The sequence below is a fragment of the Pantherophis guttatus genome, chromosome 11 (genome assembly GCF_059756535.1).
Source record: "Pantherophis guttatus breed Tessera chromosome 11, ASM5975653v1, whole genome shotgun sequence".
NCBI classification, from domain to species: domain Eukaryota; kingdom Metazoa; phylum Chordata; class Lepidosauria; order Squamata; family Colubridae; genus Pantherophis; species Pantherophis guttatus.
Genome location: NC_142073.1, coordinates 4,792,964 through 4,815,181, shown reverse-complemented (window position 1 = coordinate 4,815,181; position 22,218 = coordinate 4,792,964). Strand labels below are relative to the sequence as shown.

At 42.4% G+C, this 22,218-nt stretch overlaps 1 protein-coding gene across 5 annotated transcripts in view; it reads left to right on the top strand.

Annotated features, from left to right (window-relative positions):
• The window catches only part of FTO (FTO alpha-ketoglutarate dependent dioxygenase), a 173,600-nt gene that overhangs the window by 42,053 nt on the left and 109,329 nt on the right, over positions 1–22,218 (top strand). For all 5 annotated transcript variants that reach the window (XM_087876958.1, XM_087876960.1, XM_087876959.1 and 2 more), the window contains exons 4-7: positions 6,094–6,237; positions 10,563–10,642; positions 11,755–11,898; positions 18,384–18,503. In XM_087876958.1, coding sequence (XP_087733084.1) covers positions 6,094–6,237; positions 10,563–10,642; positions 11,755–11,898; positions 18,384–18,503 — 488 coding nt within the window. The remainder of the gene's footprint in view (positions 1–6,093; positions 6,238–10,562; positions 10,643–11,754; positions 11,899–18,383; positions 18,504–22,218) is intronic.

Below are 22,218 nucleotides of genomic sequence, written 5' to 3'. Positions count from 1 at the left end.
AACAAACTACGGAAGAAGCTTAAACTTCAGTGCAGATGTAAACTCTATACCAGTGATGGGGAACCTTTTCGGCACCGAGTGCCCCAAGCATGCGCATGCACACACACCCATACGCACGCACCCCCGCACGTGTGCCCCACCCCCCGCATACGCAGCAGAGACCCGAAGACCAGCTGGCTGGTGGGAGGCGCAGCTATTACCTAGCTGGGCAATGAAATCTCTGCAAGAAAACAACCAAGCTCAGAGTTCTAAGGACCACAGAAGTGTAAGTCTATTGCCACAATATTCAAACTACGTTTTCTAGAACTCCAGAATTCCACTGTAAACAATTTTTTTAGTCTTCATTGGATTCTCAAAACGTTTTATGAGTCAGCCACGATTCTCTGGCTGTTCCAAGCACATCCCGATCATTTTCTCCCTCCAGCTGATTTCAACCTCCCGTTTCATTCTACAATTAAACTTGTTGTTGTTGATTTATGCTGTCCCTGAAAAACGTGACTGTTAGCACTCAAAAAGCTGTCTCGTATTTCATGTCTTCTAATGACAGGTGGATTTCACTGGTCTACTTAAGCTAATAGCTTCTACCGTTATAAATCTCGGGGACCCAAAGCTGTGGATTTAATATCTACCCATCACCCATGTCTTGACAATCTAAGCCTGTTACTCTCCAGTACAGCATTCCCCTGTCATGCTGTAAGAGGCAAAGATGCTATTTTGGGCTAAATAAACTCCAGTGTATACTTTCACATTATTTATTTATTTATTTTATTTATTTATTCGATTTGTATACCGCCCTACTCCCGAAGGACTCAGGGCGGTGAACAGCCAAACAATAAAATAACATAGACATAAAAAATTTAAAAACCAGATAAAATCAGATTAAATTATTTTGGCCCAGACAGATTAAAACACCCCAATAATTTAAAAACAGATTAAAATTTACATATTTAAAAGGGAAGAGATTAGGCCAAGCCCACCTGCTGGAATAAAAAGGTCTTCACAGCGCGGCGGAAGGTGCGCAGATCCGGGATCCTCCGTATCTCCAGGGGGAGCTCATTATGTGTGCTGAATTCTCACTGACTCGGAACCTAAAACCCCAGTTTCAGCCTTGAAACAACGTATGAAATGCAGACTCTGGTTGATCCCTTGTCAGCATTCATTCTTTAGGCTAAATACGTGGAGTTCATTTAGAGCAGGCACCGTATCACGTCTACAGAATTACTGCGTAATATAATCTCGTAGTTCTATTTATATGAGAGCTATTTATAATAATCACTGTATAGTACGGCTTCTATTATTACTACGACCAGTGTATTATTGGCACTCAATTCTAGGGCATCGTCCAATACAATAAAAATACAGAATACGTGCTGTACGCATTGCATCTGGCTACAAAACTAAGAACGCATCGCACAACGGAACAAACGCCTAAGGTTCCAGGGCCATACTAGATCACCCATAGCTCTTGATTTGTCTAAAAATCAACCTGGGATGGTTACCAGAAGATTCATTCTTCTTCTCCAACCCACCTTCAAATCCATGAGTTTACACAACAGTGCTGTCTAATGTATATTTAACCAGTTTGTATGGCCGTAGTATTATTATTTATTGTTGTGGTCCGCCAGCAGCAGTGAGGAGGCTGGGGAGGAACATGGGCCAGTCCTGGAGCCTGGGGAAGGCCCGGATGAGGGCTCTGCATCCGAGGCAGAGATGGGACCAGGGCCATCTGGGAGTGATGCACGGACTCTGGAGCCCCCAGAGTCAGACAGCAGAGAGGCAGAGAAACAGGAGGAGCTTTTTCCTAGTGCTCGCATGCGCAGAGGTGCCAGAAGGCAAGAGCAGCTAAAGCAAAAGGGACGACTCGGGAGTAAGGCCAGGTGATGATTGGCCCCTCCCATAAGGCTTAAAAGAGAAACAAAGTCACTTGGGCCTTTTTGCAGGAAAGCAACATTGCTAACTCTGTTTCCAGTCAGCATCTCTTGTTTGTTTCTGAACTTCGTGGGGCTTTGCCAAATAAGGCCTTTGGCAGGGTGTCAAAGAAGATAAAGGTTGGTGATTATCCTGAAGGACTTCTTCCGAAGGACTTGTTTTGCAACTAATTGGGACTCAGCTGGGAATGAACGTAATTCTCAACTGTTACAATAAAGTAGGTTTATTTGGGACTAATTGTGTCTTGTAATGACTCAGTAAGCGTAGGTCACAATATTTATCCTTCTTATTATCTTCTTTGCTACCTCCTATTATGATTATGATTATTCAGAATAACAGAGTTGGGAGAGACCTTGGAGGTCTTCTAATCCAACTTCCTGCCCAAGCAGGAATCATTTTAGACAAATGGCTGTCCAGTCTCTTCTTAAAAGCCTCCAGTGATGGAGCACCTACAACTTCTTAAGGCAAGTTGTTCTACTAGTTGATTTTTCCTCACTGTTAAGAAATTTCTCCTAGGTTGCTCTCCTTAGTTAGTTTCCATCCATCGCTTCTTCTCTTGCCTTCAGGGGCATTGGAGAATAGTTTGACCTCTTCTTCTTTGTAATCATCTTCTGTTGCGTTGCACGTACCCTGAGAGCTTCTGCACCGGAGACAAATTCCTCGTGTGTCTATTCATCTTAGGCCAAACAAAGCATTCTAGTTCCATCCATCGCTAGATATTGTTCCTGAGAATACCATGGGGAGGAAGGTACATTTACAAAATGGAATCTAAAGTCACATGGAGCTCTTCCATTCAAGGATATAACATATAAGAATGTTTTGCTTGAAACTGGAAGCCGTGTTTGGGTGACTATTTCATGAATCACTTGCTAGCTGTTGGCGAAGAAATGCTGCAATATATAGTTTTCTTGTGTGCAACTTCCTCCCAGCAACTTGGATTGTGCCTTTTAAGATGTAAAGGATCCTTCTGGATAGATGCCTTAACGGGTGTTGTTTTTGGCAACTTGCCTCTGAAGGCTTACTGAAGTGCGTAAATCTTGAACCGTAATAAACAACTGGATCTGTTAGTTGACAAGTTAATGTTTAACAGGCTAACAAACCTGTGATTGACTGCGGTTTTTGACCGATTGTGAAAGGCCTTTCATAACGTGGACTTCTTTTTGTATATGTGTGTGCGCGTTTTGCACAAAGAACATTCATAATAAAATAATATTTTCGGAAAGAATCTTGACTAAGTCGAGCAGCTTTAGGTAAAATTTGCACCATGGGTTGGATTTTGGTGAGAACTTCTGACAGCTTTCTTGGTTGCTAATGATTTTATAAACTGGTTGGAATGTTCCTGGGGATTGATAATTGACTAGTAATCCCTTCTATTTGCTGCTTAATAGATGCAAGGTCAGTTAACAGCAATTTAAAAAGGCTGCAAGGAGTTGTTTTCTGGGATTTTTTTAAAAAATAAAAATCTCCAAGCAGTAATCCAAATGTAGAAGATGTCAGCTCTGGAACGAATCTGGAAAGATAACCGTAAAAAGTAAGATTGGCTTCACCTCAGAGGCACCCACCCAGGTGCCAATCGCCAAGAGAATTTGCATTTCAGTTTTATAGACATGTAAGAAAATGACCCAAATCTGGTTGAAATTTGTTTGTTTATAGAGGTACCTTTTACTGACAAATCTGGGCGTCTCCCATGCAAAATGGGAGATATTCACAAACTTCTCGCAAGAAATGTTGGCGATTTTTATCCCAAAGTTACTCTTTCCAAACGTAAGCGGACGGTCTTTGTTTTTCTTTGAAGACGTTTTGCTTCTAATCCTTGAAGCTTCTTCGGTTCTGACTGAATGGTGGAGAATGGAAGGATTGATATTCCTTGCAGTCCTCTGGTCATTAGTGCTCTTTCTGAGAGTCATTGAGGCCGCTTGGAGGTTTAACTGTGCTCTCAGGGTCACCTGAGTAGTGCAAATGCGTGTTTTACCTTCTTGGAACTGCTGAAAGGACTGTCTTGTAAAGAGGAGGAATGTAAAGGAATATAAATCCTTCCATTCTCCACCGTTCAGACAGAACTGAAGGAGCTTCTTGGATGAGAAGCAAAATTTCTTCAAGGAAAAAGAAAGTCCAGTTGCCTTTTGAAAAAGCAGCTTTAGGACAACCATGAGCAGTGTTTCTCAACCTTGGAAGCTTGAAGATGGGTAGACTTCAACTCCCAGAATCCCCCAGCCAGCGCTGCTGGCTGGGGGATTCTGGGAGTTGAAGTCCACCCATCTTCAAGCTACCAAGGTTGAGAAACACTGCCTTAGAGAGTTAGCAATTTTTATTTTATTTTACAAGGGCCTTGGCTGCCTTCTTAGCAAGAGGCCTGGTCAGTGTCTTATAAGCTGACTCACGAGGCTATATGTATGGACACAGATGTGGGGAAAGCGCATGAATCCTAAGCATTAATCAGAAACAATCTGGATATTTACAACAGCCGTTTTCATTCATTCCTCATTCCTTAGGATTTTTCCATTCCTTCCGTCTTTGTTCATTCTTCTTTTCAAAATTTTAGACAAGTAAGCTTCCTTGGGCAAAAGAACCAACCATTCGTCAAAAAGATATCCAGTTTGTTTCTTTCTTTTACTATACCACAAATTCAGCTTTGCACATCCTGCCTAACTCATCTTATTCATTGGCAAGAGTCGATTATAAGATGAGCGGCTCTATCAATGCTTTCAATAACTACGTACATACATTTGAATTCACTTATATGAAGTCTATGTACATGTTGTGGATATTGAAGGTATGTAGCAATGGTGGGTTCCTCCCGGTTCAGCCCGGTTCCGCCGAACCTGTAGCAGTGACGATATGACATCACCGAACCGGTTCTGCCCCCCCACCCCCCGGAAGTTTTTAAGAAGATGTTGGATAACCATTTGTCTGAAGTGGTGTAGGGTTTCCTGCCTAAGCAGGGGGATGGACTAGAAGACCTCCAAGGTCCCTTCCAACTCTGTTATTGTATTGTATTGTATTGTATTGTATTGTATTGTATTGTATTGTATTGTATTGTCTTCTCTTCTCTTCTCTTCTCTTCTATTCTATTCTATTCTATTCTATTCTATTCTATTCTATTCTATTCTATTCTATTCTACTCTATAGAAGGGGGAAAAAGCCTTACTTAGGCAAGCAAATTAATTTTTTTTTTACCGCCATGCAAGGAGTCGTCAGAGCAATCGTTCTGCATTCTCTTATTTTTATCATAACTTTTCAACTCCCCAAACTGAGAGGAAAAAAAAAAGATTTATAACTTTCATTATTTCCTGCACAGAGAGAGAGAGACCGGTGCTGACCTCAGCTTCTTAATGCTGAGGTCGTTCATCACTTATGGCTGATGGGATATTTATTTAGATCGGGGTTTTACACGTCAGTCATAAAATATGGAAATGCTTGCCAAGTTGGGTTGGTTTTTTTTAAGATTCGGTGGGTTTTTTTCACTGCTTTTGCCTGCTTTTTTGAGAGGTCCTTCAAATCTGATTCCCTTAAATTCTCTCTTCTGTTTTGAATATCATTACTGCTTATTTGCAGTTTTTTCTTTTCTATAAAAGCAAAACAAAAATGAAAATTGCACCGAGGGATGCTAACAGCAAAGTTAGCAATTATTCGATAGAAATACAGAAGTCAACATTCTGTTTTCTTTCTTTTCTTTTTTCTAATTCTTTTCTTTTTTTTCCATTTTTTTATATTTTTACTATATTGTAAAATACTAACATAGCAGCTTCCCATGTTTCTTGGAGAAATGAAGATTAGGCCATTAATAGTAGAGTATTATTAATAGTAGTATTCTTAAACGTTGCTCTATTATCCATTGGCGGAGGGAAGTTCGAAAGTTAAGGATGGAATCACACAGCTGGAATCTCACTTGTTGCAGCTTAGCTTGTACAAACTAGCCAACGTTTGTGGGTCTCTTAAGGGGGGCGTCACACAAAATTGTAACCCGGTGCAATGTGCACACATCCACCCAGTTGTAAACATGAAGTTGGAAGATGGGAGTCAACAGTTTGTTCACCGACTTAAGTGTTCAAATGTCTTTTACGATGTTGTGGTTTCCTTGTTCTTTTAAAAACTTCTACAGGATGGAATTTGTTCTTGTATTTGAAGAGTTATTTATTTATTTATTTATTTTGTTTGTTTCAGAAGTTGATGGTGGAGTCCTTGAAGAAAAATCTGCAGCTGGCAGAGATCCAGATGTTTGGCATGTTGGCTTGAAAGTTGCTTGGGATATAGAGACGCCAGGCTTAGCAATTCCACTTCACCAGGGAGACTGCTACCTTATGCTAGGTAAATTCAAACACAACGTTGATATTCTATTTCTATTTCTTACTGATTTCTGATTTCTGTTCTATTCCATTCCATTCCATTCCATTCATTTATTATTCTGTTCTGTTCTGTTCTATTCTATTCTATTCTATTCTATTCTATTCTATTCTATTCTATTCTATTCTATTCTATTCTATTCTATTCTATTCTATTCTATTCTATTCTATTCCCATCTCTCCTCCCTCTTTCTTTCTTTCTTTCTTTCTTTCTTTCTTTCTTTCTTTCTTTCTTTCTTTCTTTCTATTCCCCTTTACCCTCCCCTTCCTTCCTTCCTTCCTTCCTTCCTTCCTTTCTTTCTTTCTTTCTTTCTTTCTCTTTCTCTCTCTCTCTTTTTCTTTCCTTCCTTCCTTCCTTCTGCCTGCCTGTCTGCTTGCCTGCCTTTCCTTCCTTCCCTTCCTTCCTTCCTTCCTTCCTTCCTTCCTTCCTTCCTTCCTCCCTCCCTCCCTCCCTCCCTCCCTCCCTCCCTCCCTCTCTCTCTCTTTGATGTAAGGAGAAATTTCCTGACACTGAGAACCATTAATCAATGAAATTATTTCTCCCCAGATGTTGTGAATGTTCCAACACTGGAGGTTTTTAAGAAGAAACTGGACAACCATTTGTCTGAAATGTTATAGGGTTTCCTGCTTGAGCAAGGGGCTAGACTAGAAGACCTCCAAGGTCCCTTCTAACTCTGTTGTTCTGTTATTCCTTGGCTTTTCTTGAAAAAAAAGGACTATAACCCAACTGTAATTATGGTCGAAAAGTGGGTATATTGTATATTTCTCAACCCTCCAGAGATAAATCTCATTGCTCCACTGTAAATGGCTTATTGATGTTTAGCTTAGTGTTTTGGGGGGAATCGACCTAGTGATGACTTGCCAGCTATGTTTTATGGTTCAGCAAACCCACTGTGGTTAATCACACTATGGGTTTGCACAATATTTAAAGCTGTATCGAAACGATATTTCCTCCAGGTCTAGAACGCGGGGAGCTTTTCTCCTGATGAACGAGGGGATGGGATCAAAGTTGTGAGAAAACAGCCAAAGTTTTCCCAAGCTGTGTTTGTTTGCCATAAATTATGATGCTAAGCAAAAACGACTCGCACTAGGGGGAAAAAAAAAGTGCATTACACAAATATACAGTGCATTGTGCATGCAAATTATAACCGTATTCTGTATCATAGCTTTGGCCCTTCAGGAAAAATCCTGCCTAGATCATAGAATGTAATTTATCCCAGCAGTAAGTGTTAGATGTTGCATAATGCTGAATCAATTGAAGTATCTTACCGGCTTCCCATAATGTGTTAATCAAACTCACGTGCCAAGTGAGTGGATGATAGTTGTAGGAAATTGAGCGTTCTGGCTTTTTTAAGCCCCGCCCACTCCAATAGAAGTCTATGGGAGTTTTTACACTAAGCCCCTCCCCCCTCCCGCCATCAGTGCACGGATTCTTGAATTCTGAATTCAACCAGCAGTTTCAAAATCTCAGGTTTGTTCCCAGTTGTTCTGCCTTTGATCTTGTTACCTTTCATCATCTGCTTTTCAGTTCAGGAAGTAAATATTACTTTGCCATTTTATATAATAGAATTTTTTTTAAAAAAATGTGTTTTCAATTTTGTGTCGTGGGGAATTCCATGCACCCGGGGAGAGGGGGGGCTTAATGACATCATAAGTAAACAGACAATCAGAACACAAGAATCCGTGCAGAGGGGGAGGGGGGGAGGCTTAGTGTAAAAACTCCATAGACTTCTTTTTTTTCTTTTTTTTTAATTTTTCCCCCCCATTTTTCCAATTTACATAACAATAAGCATTGTCTAATCCATAGATTTCTATTGGAGTGGGTGTGACTTAAAAAAAGGCCAGAAAGTTGGATTTCCTACTACTGATGATCTTTTTATGCAAAACGTTGTCTGGTGATTTTAATAAATTTGGAAGGGAATTAACACTTACAAACCCAGATTTTACCATACAGCAATTCCATAAACATTTCCTTGCTATTTTAGATAACAATTGTTCTCCAGTGGCATTTTGATATTTTGGTATACAGGTAGTCCTCAACTTAGGACCATAATGGAGCCCAATATATCTGTTCCTAAACGAGACAGTTGTTAAGTAAGTTTGGCCCCATTTTACAACCTTTCTTGCAACAAGGGTTAGGTGAATCACCGCAGTTTTTTAATTTTGTAACACGGACTTAAGTGAATCTGACTTCCCTGTTGACTTTGGTTGTCTGAAGATTGCCGTGTCCCCGGGACACTGCAAATATCATAAATATCTGAATTTTGGCCATGTGATCATCATGGTGCTACAACAGTCGTACGTGTGAAAAACGGTCATTTTTAAAAAGTGCCGGTCACTAAAGAAACTGTTTATAAGTCAAGGAATACTTGTATTGAATTTTGATCACCTGTATTGAAATTTGGGGATGCTACAATAGTCTTAAGTGTGAAAAAAAGTCATAAGTTCCTTTTTTCCGTGCCATCGTGGCTTTGAATGGTCACTAAGCAAACAGTCGTAAGTCAAGGATGACCTACACTCACTCTACTGAACGGTGCACGGAAGTCACGTTGTCCTACACCAGTGATGGCTAACTTTTTCCAGACCGAGTGCCCAAAGCGTGCACCCGTGTGCGCGAATGTGCATGTGCGTGCCCAAACCCTCAAAATGCAATGCACATGTGCCCCCCCGCACACCCCCCACCCGCCCATGCATGCATGGCAGAGACCCAAAGACCAGCCGGCTGGTGGGAAGCGCGGCGGAGCTGAACTGGGACAACGGCTCGCGTACCCACAGAGAGGGCGCTGCGTGCCACCTCTGGCACGTGTACCATAGATTCGCCATCACGGTCCTAGACCTTCGCCGGTGATTGAAACCTCTTCCCTTCTGCTCCACCCACCCAAGAAATATATGCAAGCTGGATTTTGCAAGCCGGTTTCCCCCCACCCCCAGCGTTCGCAAATTTTCGCTCCCGTGCCTTCTAAAAGCGAAAATACACACGCTTGAAGCCCAACTGTTTCTGATAGATCAAATGTTGCCCTGAAGGTTAGAGGTTTAAACGCAGCTCCGGGATAAATTCGACTGGCCTCCCTTTGGTGGAGAATAAGACGGAGTAAACATAATCAGGGGGCCGTGTGCGTTAGACTTCAAGGCCCATCCAAAAACTTGTCTTCCCATTTAACCAGAAACGGGGAGCACCCTTGAGTAGAAATGACGTGTGGTTGGAAAATTACAGCCTTAACTGGGAACACTTTAGTAGACAGATGCCTGCCAGCGGTTTTGCTTCGGAAACCTGACGCCACTTTTGAGCTGCCTGCTGCTGCTGATGTCTTTTTTTTTTTCCAACCATCCTGAGCCCCTGAAATGTATTTATTGCCGCTCCGGCTTTGATCTTGCCAGTTTGCTAAGCTTACAACGTCTTGTTCAGTTTTCTGTTGATTAATTACGCGAGGGTTTCTCTCTCCCCCATGGCTCGGTCTTCTTCAATGTTCTTCTTCTGGCTACTGTAGAATAATTTCTCTTTTTTAGGAGCGTGTTGACTTTTGAACAGGGGTGAAATGCTACCGGTACTGACCGGTTCGGCTTAACCGGTAGCAATGGCAGTGGATGGTTCAGAAAACCGGTAGTGACCGGTTCGGTAGACCTGCCCGGTCGTTGTTACTTCCTGGTTTTAACTAGGAAGTAACCTGTTTTTTACCCTCTACGCATGCACAGAAATATTTGCACATGCTCAGAGGGTCCGTGCGTGCATGTGACATGTGCATGTGATGCATGTGTGCACTTCTGAACTGGTAGGGAAGGTAAGTAGATTTCACCCCTGCTTTTGAAATAATGACGGATAGTTTTGCAACCATGCAAAACTCGACTTACAGCCGCGACGGAGAGAGACCAAAATTTTTGTTGCTTAAGTGAAACATGGGGGAAGTGGGCTTTTCCCCATTGTGTGACCTTTCTTGCCCCAGTCGTTAAGTGAATGACTGCAACTGTTAAGCTTCCCCATTGACTTTGCTTGTCTGAAGGTCGCAAAAGGGAATCACGTGACCCCAGGACACTCAAACCGTCATAAACACGAACCAGTTGCCAAGCATCCGAATTTTCATCATGTGACCATGGAGATGTTACAACGGTTGTTAGTGTGAAAAATGGTCATGAGTCGCTTTTTTCGGTGCCGTTGTAACTAAATGAACTGTTGTAAGTTGCAGGTTACCTGTATTATCAGAAACAGCCCCTACCTTCGATTAAGGCCTCTCTTGTTTCCACCAATGGCTTCATGGGTGAATACTTACCTGTACTTTAATGGTCTTTTTCTAGATAATCTGAATACGACTCACCAACATTGTGTATTAGCTGGCCGGCAGTCAAGATTTAGCTCCACACACAGAGTTGCAGAAGTGAGTAACAAAACATTGTGGGAAGGGCAATCTCAAGGGCTGGAAATTTTGGCATAGTAACTAGATAGTCCTGAAAAGTAGATAAGAGGTAAGATAACTTTTATTGTCCTTTTCATGGTCCATTTTGAATACGTACAGTGATCTTGATTATCCTTTGACATTTTGGAATGAAAAGCTTCTTAAACAATGCGCTTGAATTGTTTTTTTCTGTGAAACACAATTCAAGTGCGTTGTTTAAGAAGACACACACACGCAAACAAATCTAGTAGGTATAGAAGAGCAAGCAGAGCCAGAGGGTGGAGTTAAATGAGTCATTAGCGTAGAGTCATTACGTTCCCACAAATGGACCAAGTTCAACCCCTCTTGAATTCTGCTGACCCTTATCTGGTGCCAATTTTAGTATTGAACTCGAGTAATTTGTGCATAGGTTTCAGCAATAAATCTGCAACTTAACGTATGGCCCGTTAGGAGAACCAATAGTTCAAATACTCTCTTAAATTCCTGGAAGGACTTGTACTGAGCTTGAGTTAATTTGCACTTGATTCATTTTAACAGTGGTTTGAGGAGTAGCCCTTTCTTAGCTGTAAATGATGGTTTGCAGATCTCGGTTAAACTGGTAACTACTAAATTACAATAGGATTTACTTGGTTTTGGCTTCCTATCAGTGGTGAAATCCAAATTTTTTTACTACCAGTTCTGTGAGCGTGGCTTGGTGGGCGTGGTATGGCTTGATGGGCGTGGTGTGGCTTGGTGGGCGTGGCTTGGTGGGCGTGGCAGGGGAAGGATACTGCAAAATCTCCATTCCTACCCCACTCCAGGGGAAGGATACTGCAAAATCTCCATTCCCACCCCGCTCCAGGGGAAGGATATTGCAAAGTCCCCATTCCCTCCCCATTCCTGGGGGAAGGATATTGCAAAATCTCCATTCCCACCCCACTCTGGGGCCAGCCAGAGGTGGTATTTGCTGGTTCTCCGAACTGCTTAAAATTTCTGCTACCAGTTCTCCAGAACCTGCTGGATTTCACCCCTGCTTCCCATGCCTAGGAAAAAATCCACGTTTCTTTTCACACAAACTTTCTTTTTTATTTTTGTTTGTTTGTAAATTCCAACAGTGCTCAACAGGGACCCTGCCATACATTCTGGACAAATGCAAGGCAGCGCTGAAGAATTTGAACACCGATGCTGATTTGAAGGTCCCGTCCTTAAAATCACTGGAGGTCGGAGATATAACGCGAGTGGAAAAAACTCACAATGAGGTGAGAAGGCGGAAAGGGTGGCAATGCTGCAGATGCTAGAAAGTACAGAAATTTTTCCTGCTGTCTGGTTCTACTCTGTATAAGATCATCGGGCTGGTTTTAGGTCCCCTCACAAGCATTTAGCATCAAAAATGGCAAGGCCTCAGGGCACTATAGGTTAGATTGATTATAGCACATCTATCAGTAGAAGGGAAGATTTTTATAATCTTAACATAATTACATCCCCAGAAGCATTTTATGGGTATCTTCTTTTCTTGGTTCTTTTTCTTGTGACCTCAAAATACAGAAAGGCGAGGAGGGGAGAGGAGAAGAGAGGAGAGGAGAGGAGAGGAAAAGAGGAGGAAAGGAAAAGGGGAGAGGAGGGGAGAGGAAAGGGAGGGGAGGAGAAGAAAGAGAAGGGAAAGGAAAGGAAAAAGAAGGAAGAGGGGATGGAAAGAAAGGAAAGCAGGAAGAGGGAAGGTAAAGGAAAGGGAAGGAGGAAGAGGGAAGGAAAGGAAAGCAGGAAGAGGGGGAGGAAAGGAAAGGAAAGGAAAGGAAAGGAAAAGAAAGGAAAGGAAAAAGAAGGAAGAGGGGATGGAAAGAAAGGAAAGCAGGAAGAGGGGAAGGAAAGGAAAGGAAAAAGGAGGAGGGAAGGGAAGGAAAGGAAAGGAGGAAAAGGGAAGGGACAGGACAGGACAGGACAGGACAGGACAGGACAGGAAAGGAAAGGAAAGAAGGAAAGGAAAGGAAAGGGAAGGGAAGGAAAAGGAAAGGAAAGAAAAGGAAAGGAAAGGAAAGAAGGAAAGGAAAGGAAAGGAAAGGAAAGGGAAGGGAAGGGAAGGGAAGGGAAGGGAAGGGAAGGGAAGGGAAGGGAAGGGAAGGGAAGGGAAGGGAAGGGAAGGGAAGGAAAGGAAAGGAAAGGAAAGGAAAGGAAAGGAAAGGAAAGGAAAGGAAAGGAAAGGAAAAGGAAAGGAAAAGGAAAAGGAAAAGGAAAAGGAAAAGGAAAAGGAAAAGGAAAAGGAAAAGGAAAAGGAAAAGGAAAAGGAAAAGGAAAAGGAAAAGGAAAAGGAAAAGGAAAAGGAAAAGGAAAAGGAAAAGGAAAAGGAAAAGGAAAAGGAAAAGGAAGGGAAGGGGGAAGGGACAGGACAGGACAGGACAAGACAAGACAGGACAGGAAAGGAAAGGAAAGGAAAGGAAAGGAAAGGAAAGGAAAGGAAAGGAAAGGAAAGGAAAGGAAAGGAAAGGAAAGAAGGTCTTGAGTGACCTCCTCCAGCTTCAGCTCCCCAGCTACCTTAGGGTGACACCCCACAGCACCCCCAACTCTTGAGTATTCTGGAAGTTATATCCCCACACATCTGGATGGCACAGAATCGAGGAAGCAGCTCTTGAGGCTTTGATCTCCAAGCCCAGTTTCATCAAAGAGCCCGTATAAATCATCATCAGCTGCCCACCTGGCTTTAGTTGACTGGGAAATGTTAAGTAGGACTGGATTCTTGGCAGAAAGGATGAATCCGAGAGCAGATTGTCAGGCCCAGGATGTCGACTTTTTTTTTTTTTAGAGTGTACAAATTACTTTAGGATAATGGAGGTACTTTGGCTGTTTGCTGACCCAGAGAATTTCAGCTTTTGGTTATTAAATAAAAAAAGTACAGCCACTGATTTTCCGTGTGCTTATGTGACGTTACTCCATGGCCTAAAACTTGTGTCTTTCTAGAGCAGTGTTTCTCAACCTTGGAAGCTTGAAGATGGATGGACTTCACCTCCCAGCATCCCCCAGCCAGCGCTGCTGGCTGGGGGATTCTGGGAGTTGAAGTCCACCCATCTTCAAGCTACCAAGGTTGAGAAACACTGCTCTAGAGGACTTTCCAAATGAATAAAAGCTTCAACATCAGGCTCTGTGGGTCACTTTTCTGTTTCGGGATCTTCCTTGATCCGGTGCCTTCCTAAATGTATTGACTGAGGACGAGAGGAGCCCACTTGATTGGGGAAAAGCTGTAGTAGGTATCTATCGCTGGTTGCTTGTAAAAGCAGGAAGTTGCAATCCTCTGCACTCCTCAACTGAGCAGTGAAAAGAGGATGGATATTTTTCTGTATCTCTCCCACAGCCATAGCTTTCCTATCTTCCACTCCCACCAACACTGACAGGACAAGCCCATTTGTATATAAATAAGAGAGCAAACCCCACTCCTTTCTAATGCTGACGATGTTAGCTAGTTTTGTCGTGAACTGTCTGCAAGGAAATATCCAGACTCAGAGAGCACCAAGGACCCCACAGTTCTCCTCTTCCTCCTAAACTCCACTCCTCCTCCTCCTCCTCCTCCTCCTCCTCCTCCTCCTCCTCCTCCTCCTCCTCCTCCTCCTCCTCGCCCCAAACCCCACTCCCTTCTAGCACCTAGTTGGATCATGAAAAATCTGTAAGGAAACAACCAGACTCAGAGAGCAACATGGCCACTACAGTTCTCCTCCTCCTCCTCCTCCTCCTCCTCCTCCTCCTCCTCCTCCTCCTCCTCCTCCTCCTCCTCCTCCTCCCTCACTCCCTTCTAGCACTGATGATGCTACCTAGTTGGATCATGAAACAACTGCAAGGAAACCAATTTGGTGCTGGGCACAGGAAACTGGACATAAATTTTTTACAGAAAAAGTGCAGATTGAACTACTTTTTTGTTTTGGTTAATTCTAGGTGTATTTTTTGTTCCTTTTCTCCCCATGGAAATCTGAACCAATAATGTGTTTATGGTTGGAAATTATGTAATAAGCATCCTCAAGCTTTCATTGGAGAAAACAGATTTGGGGGTGGGGGGGGGAAAGGTTCCAATCAACTCAAAATGGCAATTGGAGAGTCTACCACTAAGCTGCTCTACCTACTCACACCAGATGTGGTGTCTCTACGGAGGTAAATCCTGGAATTTTGTGCTCATCATAGCAATAACCCTTAGACTTGTATACCGCTTCACAGTGCTTTTACAGCCTTCTCTAAGCGGTTTACAGAGTCAGCCTCTTGCCCCCAATCTGGGTCCTCATTTTACCCACCTCGAAAGGATGGAAGGCTGAGTCAACCTTGAGCCTGGTGAAATTTGAACTGCCAAATTGCAGGCAGCCGGCAGTTGGCAGAAGTAGCTTGCAGTACTGCAGTCTAACCACTGCGCCACGGCGGCTCTTATTTGGCGAACCATACGAAGTTCCCCATGCTAGTCTTGGAAGATGCTGTCTCATCCACAGTCTAGAAGCAAAGTTCGACCGGCCAGCTTATTTGCATCCTGTGGGTAAAATAGGACACCTTGCTTGTTCGCTGGGGTTGACTTGCACCTGGATCCTGAAATTAACACATGCTGCCAAGGTGTTTTGCGGCTCAACGGTTAGGCTGCTGCTGGGAAGCCCATTGATGTCCGAGGCTAATGTGTGTGTTTCCAGCGCATTGCACCGAAATGGCAACTCAGTCGGTGGTCCTGCTGGACCTCGAAGAGAGGAAGGATTGTTCACTCCCTGGGGTGGCATTTAATAAGCCAAGGGCCTTTAAATAATTAACCGAGGACCGACGCCACCCTGGGCTCGCCAAATGTCAGCCCGCAGCTCTGTGGCCTTTCTCCCAGGCCTTATTGACCGTCGCTCTCAAAGTGCGCCTTTTATAACGGCTTAAAGGGCGAACCGAGAGGGGTTGATGTGACAGGGAGGTAAAATCAGTGCTGCAAGCAAGAGAAGATCAAGACTTTTAAAAGTGGGGAATCTGTACGCCGCTCTGCTTCGACAATGCATACTGCGGTGGGTGCTGTTTTTTTGTTTTTTGTTTGCTTTCAGTGGGTTTTTCATTGCAACAGTAAAAAGACTGGAGAAAAAAAAATAGCATACGCTCTGGGAACTATTAAGGAGGAGCTGTCCTCGCCCACTTTTCTCTTACGGAAACTGTCTAAAGTTCCGTTGTCTCTTGTTCCTACGCAGTTCAGCTTCTCGAACCTCTTTGGATTCTGGACAACGTTCCATCGCATTAAAGAAGGAAAGCCAATTTGATATAGTAGTTCAGGCAACAGGCTAGAAACCAGGAGGCTGTGAGTTCTAGTTCTACCTTAGGCGTGAAATCTGCTGGGTGTTGTTGTTTTTAGTTGCGAAGTCGTGTCCGACCCATCGCAACCCCATGGACAATGTTCCTCCAGGCCTTCCTGTCCTCTACCATCCCCTGGAGTCCATTTAAACACACGCCGACTGCTTCAATGACTCCATCCAGCCACCTCGTTCTCTGCCGTCCCCTTCTTCTTTTGCCCTCCATCGTTCCCAGCATTAGGCTCTTCTCCAGTGAGTCCTTCCTTCTCATTAGGTGGCCAAAGTATTTGAGTTTCCTCTTCAGGATCTGGCCTTCTAAAGAGCAGTCAGGGTTGATCTCCTCTAGGACTGACCGGTTTGATCGCCTTGCAGTCCAAGGGACTCGCAGGAGTCTCCTCCAGCACCAGAGTTCAAAGGCCTCAATTCAAAGGCACTCAGCGTTCCTTATGGTCCAACTTTCCCAGCCTTACATTGCAACTGGGAAAACCATCACCTTGACTCTACGAACGTTTCTTGGCAGGATGGGTGAGTTTGTGCCAGTTCCTCTCTCTCAGATCCAGGAAGGAGGCAATGGCCAACCACTTCTGAATTCTTCCCAAGAAAACTGCAGGGACTTGTCTCAGCAGGAACCAAAAATTGTTTTGAAGCCTCCCTCTCCCATTAAATACTAAAAACTATAGAGACCATCTCTCCTTTCCTCTCTCTCCTTTATCATCCCATAAGAAAAAAAGAAGGAGATGAATAGAATATTATGTTAGTGATGAATTGATATTATGGATTGGATAGGGATCAAGATAGAAGAAATGACAACTATACAGAAGAAGAAAGAATTTTGGAAGATAACACCGAGATGTCACAGGGAAGAGATAACTGATGTATTAAATGTTTGTTTGTCTAAAAAATAAAAAAACTTTTTAAGAAAAATAAAATAAAAAAAGAAGGAATGGCTTTAAATACGTCTCTCCTAAAAATAAAACAGCACCTTTAAATACCGAAGGTTAAATAAACTTCGGCTGAACTCTGTCCTAGAAGAACATGCATTCTTAACTTTGTATAATAAGTTAAACTATTTATGTAACCTTTCTTTGAAAGGCGAACATCCACTTCTGTTAACCGGAGTCCACTAATCCGTCTGTGTATTTTACAAACAGGGTTGCCTTCTTGTATTTTTTGTTATTTTTTTTTTATATCTACAGCCTTTCTTTCTTTTGTTGTTTTAAACAAAGTCTATTGAAAGCTGTTACAACTCATCAAACAGGTATTTAGCAACTGTCAACTAAAAGTCACTTTCAAGACTTCGGTATCCCTTCTGTTTTGCCTGAAGGAGGAGGAAGCAGGGGTGTGAATACATATATATATATATATATATATATATATAAGTTAATTGCAGAAAGTGAGATGTGACTTCATCTCCAAGTTTCTCTTTGTTTGGGGGCCCATCACAACGCCAGGTAGGATAAACAGAACACATTTCTTTGTGGTCACAGGTGAAGGTGGAGATGGAATCCAATCTTGGGTGTGATAAACATGTCCACAGTAGCAGAGATAAATAGTGGCAGTTCCAGTGGATCAGAATTGACGATCCTTTGAAGTTTCTTTAAAAAAAGAAAATCTAGAAGAAAGAAAGAAAGAACGAACATCGAGAGCCGAGACTTACAAAGGAAAAGGAACTGTGTTTGCTGATGAAATCTTGAATGTTGCGTGATTTGGGTTCGAGCTGGGCTCTCGGCAACGTCAAATATTGAGCTGGATTGTTTTCGAACTATCTTGGGAATTTTTATTACCTGTTACATCGTTGTAAAGTGGAGAAAGCCGCTTTGGTTTACTGGTTAAGGGAATCCTGCTAAAAAGTGGGAGACTGTGAGTTCTAGTTCCACCCTAACCATGAAAACCAGCTGGGTGACTTTGGGCCAGTCACCAGGAGACAGTGAGTTCTAGTCCTGCCTTAGCTATGAAAGCCAACTGAGTGATTTTGGGCCAATCACTGGGAGACAGTGAGTTCTAGTCCCGCTTTAGCTATGAAAGCCAACTGGGTGACTTTGTGTCAATCACCAGGAGACAGTGAGTTCTAGTCCCGCCTTATTCATGAAACCCACATAGGTGACTTTGGACCAATCATCAGTCAGTTCTAAAGAAGCTTCTTGGATGAGAAATGAAACTTTTTCAAAGAAAAATCCAAGAAAGTCCAATTGCCTTTTGGAAAAGCAGATTTCAGAGATCCGGAGAATGATCTAAACAGGATTCAGACTGGCCAATGTTTAGGGGTTGACACTACTCGATTTTATAGGAGGTTAAAGGTGGTGGTGGTGGGGGGGTTAATCCTATAGAAAGCTATGCAAACCATTTTCCTATACTTCTTAAAGCGTTGTCCATATGATTACCATGACTTGAACTCAACTGAAAAAAGGAGACTGTTATAAACCACATTGTCAATCTTCTTTTTTTTAAAAAAAAAATCTCTATTTTTACAGGTGGAATTTGAATGGCTACGACAGTTTTGGTTCCAGGGGAAACGGTACAGAAGATGTACTGACTGGTGGGACCAGCCAATGGCAGATCTGGAAGACTTATGGAGACAAATGGAGCTCATGGTATGTTCTTCTCAATGTCTTAGCTTCTGAGGTCTGTATTCTGGACTTCTATTTACTGTTGCTTCCAAATTACTAAATTTACACAACTGAGCAACCTATAACCATGTGGCCTCAAATGATGCCTAAAGTTCAGCCTTGAAATTCAGTGGCCAAAAAGCTAATTCTTCCGTTTTCTTTGCTCTCCCAAATAAGAGGTGAAACAGTCAACGGAAGCTTCTTTGAAAGAACCGTTGCAAGGATTCAAAACCACCAACCCAGCCTCTCAAAAGACAGGTTGAATGTTGCTTTCTGCCAGATAGTCTCTATGTCTATCTTAGCGACCGAAATCCCCGTCCCAATTATGGTCGTAAGTTGAGGACGATCCGAACCCAGAATTCTGCCTCAGGTGAAAACCAAGGGTGCCCGTGTCTTGTTAATTTTTTGTCCTCTCCTCCCTCTTGAAGATCTTTAAGCACAACAAGGGCAGTGCGTAGAACTAATTTGTCGGCAACTGTCATAAAGTTGGAAAACAATTTTGCAAACAGTTCAGCCTTCTGTAGGTTGGGCAGGTAAGAAGTTAGCTTTCTCTCTCTCCTTCTCCTTCTCCTTCTCCTTCTCCTTCTCCTTCTCCTTCTCCTTCTCTTCCTCCTCCTCCTCCTCCTCCTCCTCCTCCTCCTCCTCCTCTTCCTCCTCCTCCTCCTCCTCCTCTTCTTCTCCTCCTCCTCCTCCTCTCCTCCTCCTCCTCTTCTCCTTCTCCTCCTCCTTCTTCTTCTTCCTCTCTCTCTCTCTCTCTCTCCAATCGCAGTTTTTCTTCTTGTACGTTGCAACAGGCTGGGAAAAGGCCAAGGAAAGTTGTCGGGTTGTTACTTTATCTCTGCTGTGTGTCAGGAACATGGAAAAAAATCTCTCATGCTCAAGCAATTCTCAAGGGCCGTGTCCTTTACAAATGGGGTGCCGTTGCCTTGTGGGTTTAATTAGAAACAGGGCCTATCGCCTTTCAGAGGGACTCGAGGTGATATTTATCAGTGATCTGGGAAACCCTTTTTTAAAAAAAAACAAAAAACGATCAAGCTGCTTCTAATTTAAATCTCAAACGGACAACTTCATGACTTTGTACCTGTGAACTGCTGTTCATCAGAGCCGTTTGCGAAAGACAGGAGCGAATCATCCTCCGTAAGGCCGATTGGTTTCCACCAAAATCCTTAAATACATTTTCTTGCTTATTATCGTTGGACTTCTGACGTTCTCTCTTCCCTATACTTCCCCTTTCGTATCTGTCCTGAGTCCCAAACATTTAATAATATATATATATACATACATACATACATACATACATACATACATACATACATACATACATACATATATATATATATATATATATATATATATATACACATTCTTTAATATAGTTTTACAGCAGGGGGCACTATTGAGCTACAGTCTTCAGGAAAGTCGGCTTGGATAAACATTTAGGCTTTTTATATATTGGGATAAGTATCAAAAATTTAGCTGTTTCTTCAAGTTAACCATAATCTCTAAGACTTTGTAATACAGGAAATCAGCTGTAGACTAACAAATTCAGCAGCAATTCAGCAGAGAAAGTGCCACACATTGGAGCAGATCTGGTTTCCGTAGAATTAAACATTAAAAAAAAAACAAAAAACTGCTTCACATAAATATAACGTCTTTGTTTACATTATAAAGGCTGGCCAGAGATTTTTTTTTTAACACGTCATAAAAACTAGCTTCCATCCTCACCTGCTTCTTAAAACAAAATCACCTGTTAGCAGAAGACAAAAATAATTTAAGGCATAACTAATTTATTCTCTTTTAGGGCAAGAAGGACAAATTTTCTCATTCCGTCTGTATATTTTAGGGGCTGCCACTCAGTCTTTGTTATTCCTCTGATTTGTGACATTTATGGATTTTTTTTTTTAAAAAAAATGGAACCGGGTGTCATTTCAGGGATGTTAACGCTCCATTTATTTTCAACGTGTTAATAGAGCTTTTCTGAAGAATCCATTCCATCCATTGTCCGCTTTGAGATTCCGTGGAAAAAAAACAAAAAGTCCACTTTTTCCTACATATTACATATACGCATGTTATTATTTTATTATTCCAATGTTTATTCCTGGCATTTCTTTTCCTTCAGGAGCGACTCGCCTCCCCTTGGCTAGCTCTTGTGATGTAAATGCTAAACCTTTTATTTGAATGACATTCTGATAAAAATCCATTTGGTCTCTTGCTCTCTTTCTCTATTATGAGGCTGTGAATTGCAAAAGGTGAAAGCCAAAGCTGTTTAAACTTTGGGTCTCCTCCTCTGTTTCCCCCCCCCCCAACCCTTGCCTGTTTTTTTAAAAAAAATGTAAAAGCAATTGGTGTGAATGTATGCACATCAGGGTGAAATGCTACCGGTTTGGACCGGTTCGGGCGAATCGGTAGTAATAAAATCTACCAGTTTGGACGAACCGGTATATCCGACGATCAGCTGTGCCACACGATTTATATTAGCTAGAAAAACAGGAAATCCTCGGAGGATTTCACCACTGATGCACATGGATAATATACGCAGGGCTGTATTAATTGTAGCGACCAGGATTCGCACTTTAATCATCCTGAGCATCGAGACGAAGTTCTCGGCCAATTCTAAGGCAGTGTTTCCATTTCAAAAGAGGCTGGAAAATCCTAGTTTTTCCCAACATCTGGCTGGAAGGCAGACACCGCATGTGATACAGAAGCTGTTCTGAGATACAGTACAGAGATATCTGAGTTCCAGGGTCCAACTTGCCAAACGGACATTTATTTTACCTATAAAAATGTTTTAACGTTGGGCTGAAGCCTGGAAAGATGCGAGAGGAAATTTTTAAAAAGGAATCTGTTCATTGCAAACACGAGAGAGGGGCAAAGACAAATATAAAATTTGTGTGTGTGTGTGTGTGTGGAACCCCTCCTCCCCGCTAATTTCAAACGGGTTTTAAAATAAGCTGGGGCTAAAATAATACTTTGCTTGTTAAGTCGAAGGAGAGGAGAAACCTTTGCAATCCGGCCAACGAAGGGCAGGTATGTGCCGAATTGTTTCACGCAGATTTGGGAAAGAAAAGGAAAGAAAAAAATTGCACAGCAGAGTGAGGTTTGATTTTATGTTTAATAATAGGAGGCGTGCAGGATAGTATATACTTGATTGGGATGACTTTTATTAAAATTGTATCGGCTTCCTGGTGATATCAGAAACTTGCTTTTAAGCAAGGGAGGTGAAAATAGTATTTAAACCCTGCTAAATGTGGAAGAATTTGGCTCCGGGACTGAGGATAGACGAAGATACGAAGGAATGGTAACCTTCCAGCACATGAAATCCATAAAATCCTGCACTTATCGGAACAATGCCATCTCGAGACTGTTTGTATTAATACAGTAATTTGCTGCTGTGCCGGCTGTCAAAGGAGGTGTGCATCTTAAAACATTTTCATTATTGCCCGAAAAACTTCGTGCAATAACCGGTAGCCATTTTGGCATCCTCGTAATCACTGCTGCAAAATTTTTGCAACCGCTGTCCACGGATGCAGGCTGTTTATCCGATGAGATCTGAGGGGACAATCAAGGATCTGTGTTGAGAAAACACTGTTTTCCCGCTGTTCTAGCTTCCTATTTTACCGTCCCTTTCTGCTCTCTAGACTAGAACCCGGCGATGGGAAAAAAGATCTTGTTCATTTCCCTACAGGAAGGTTGGGTGGTA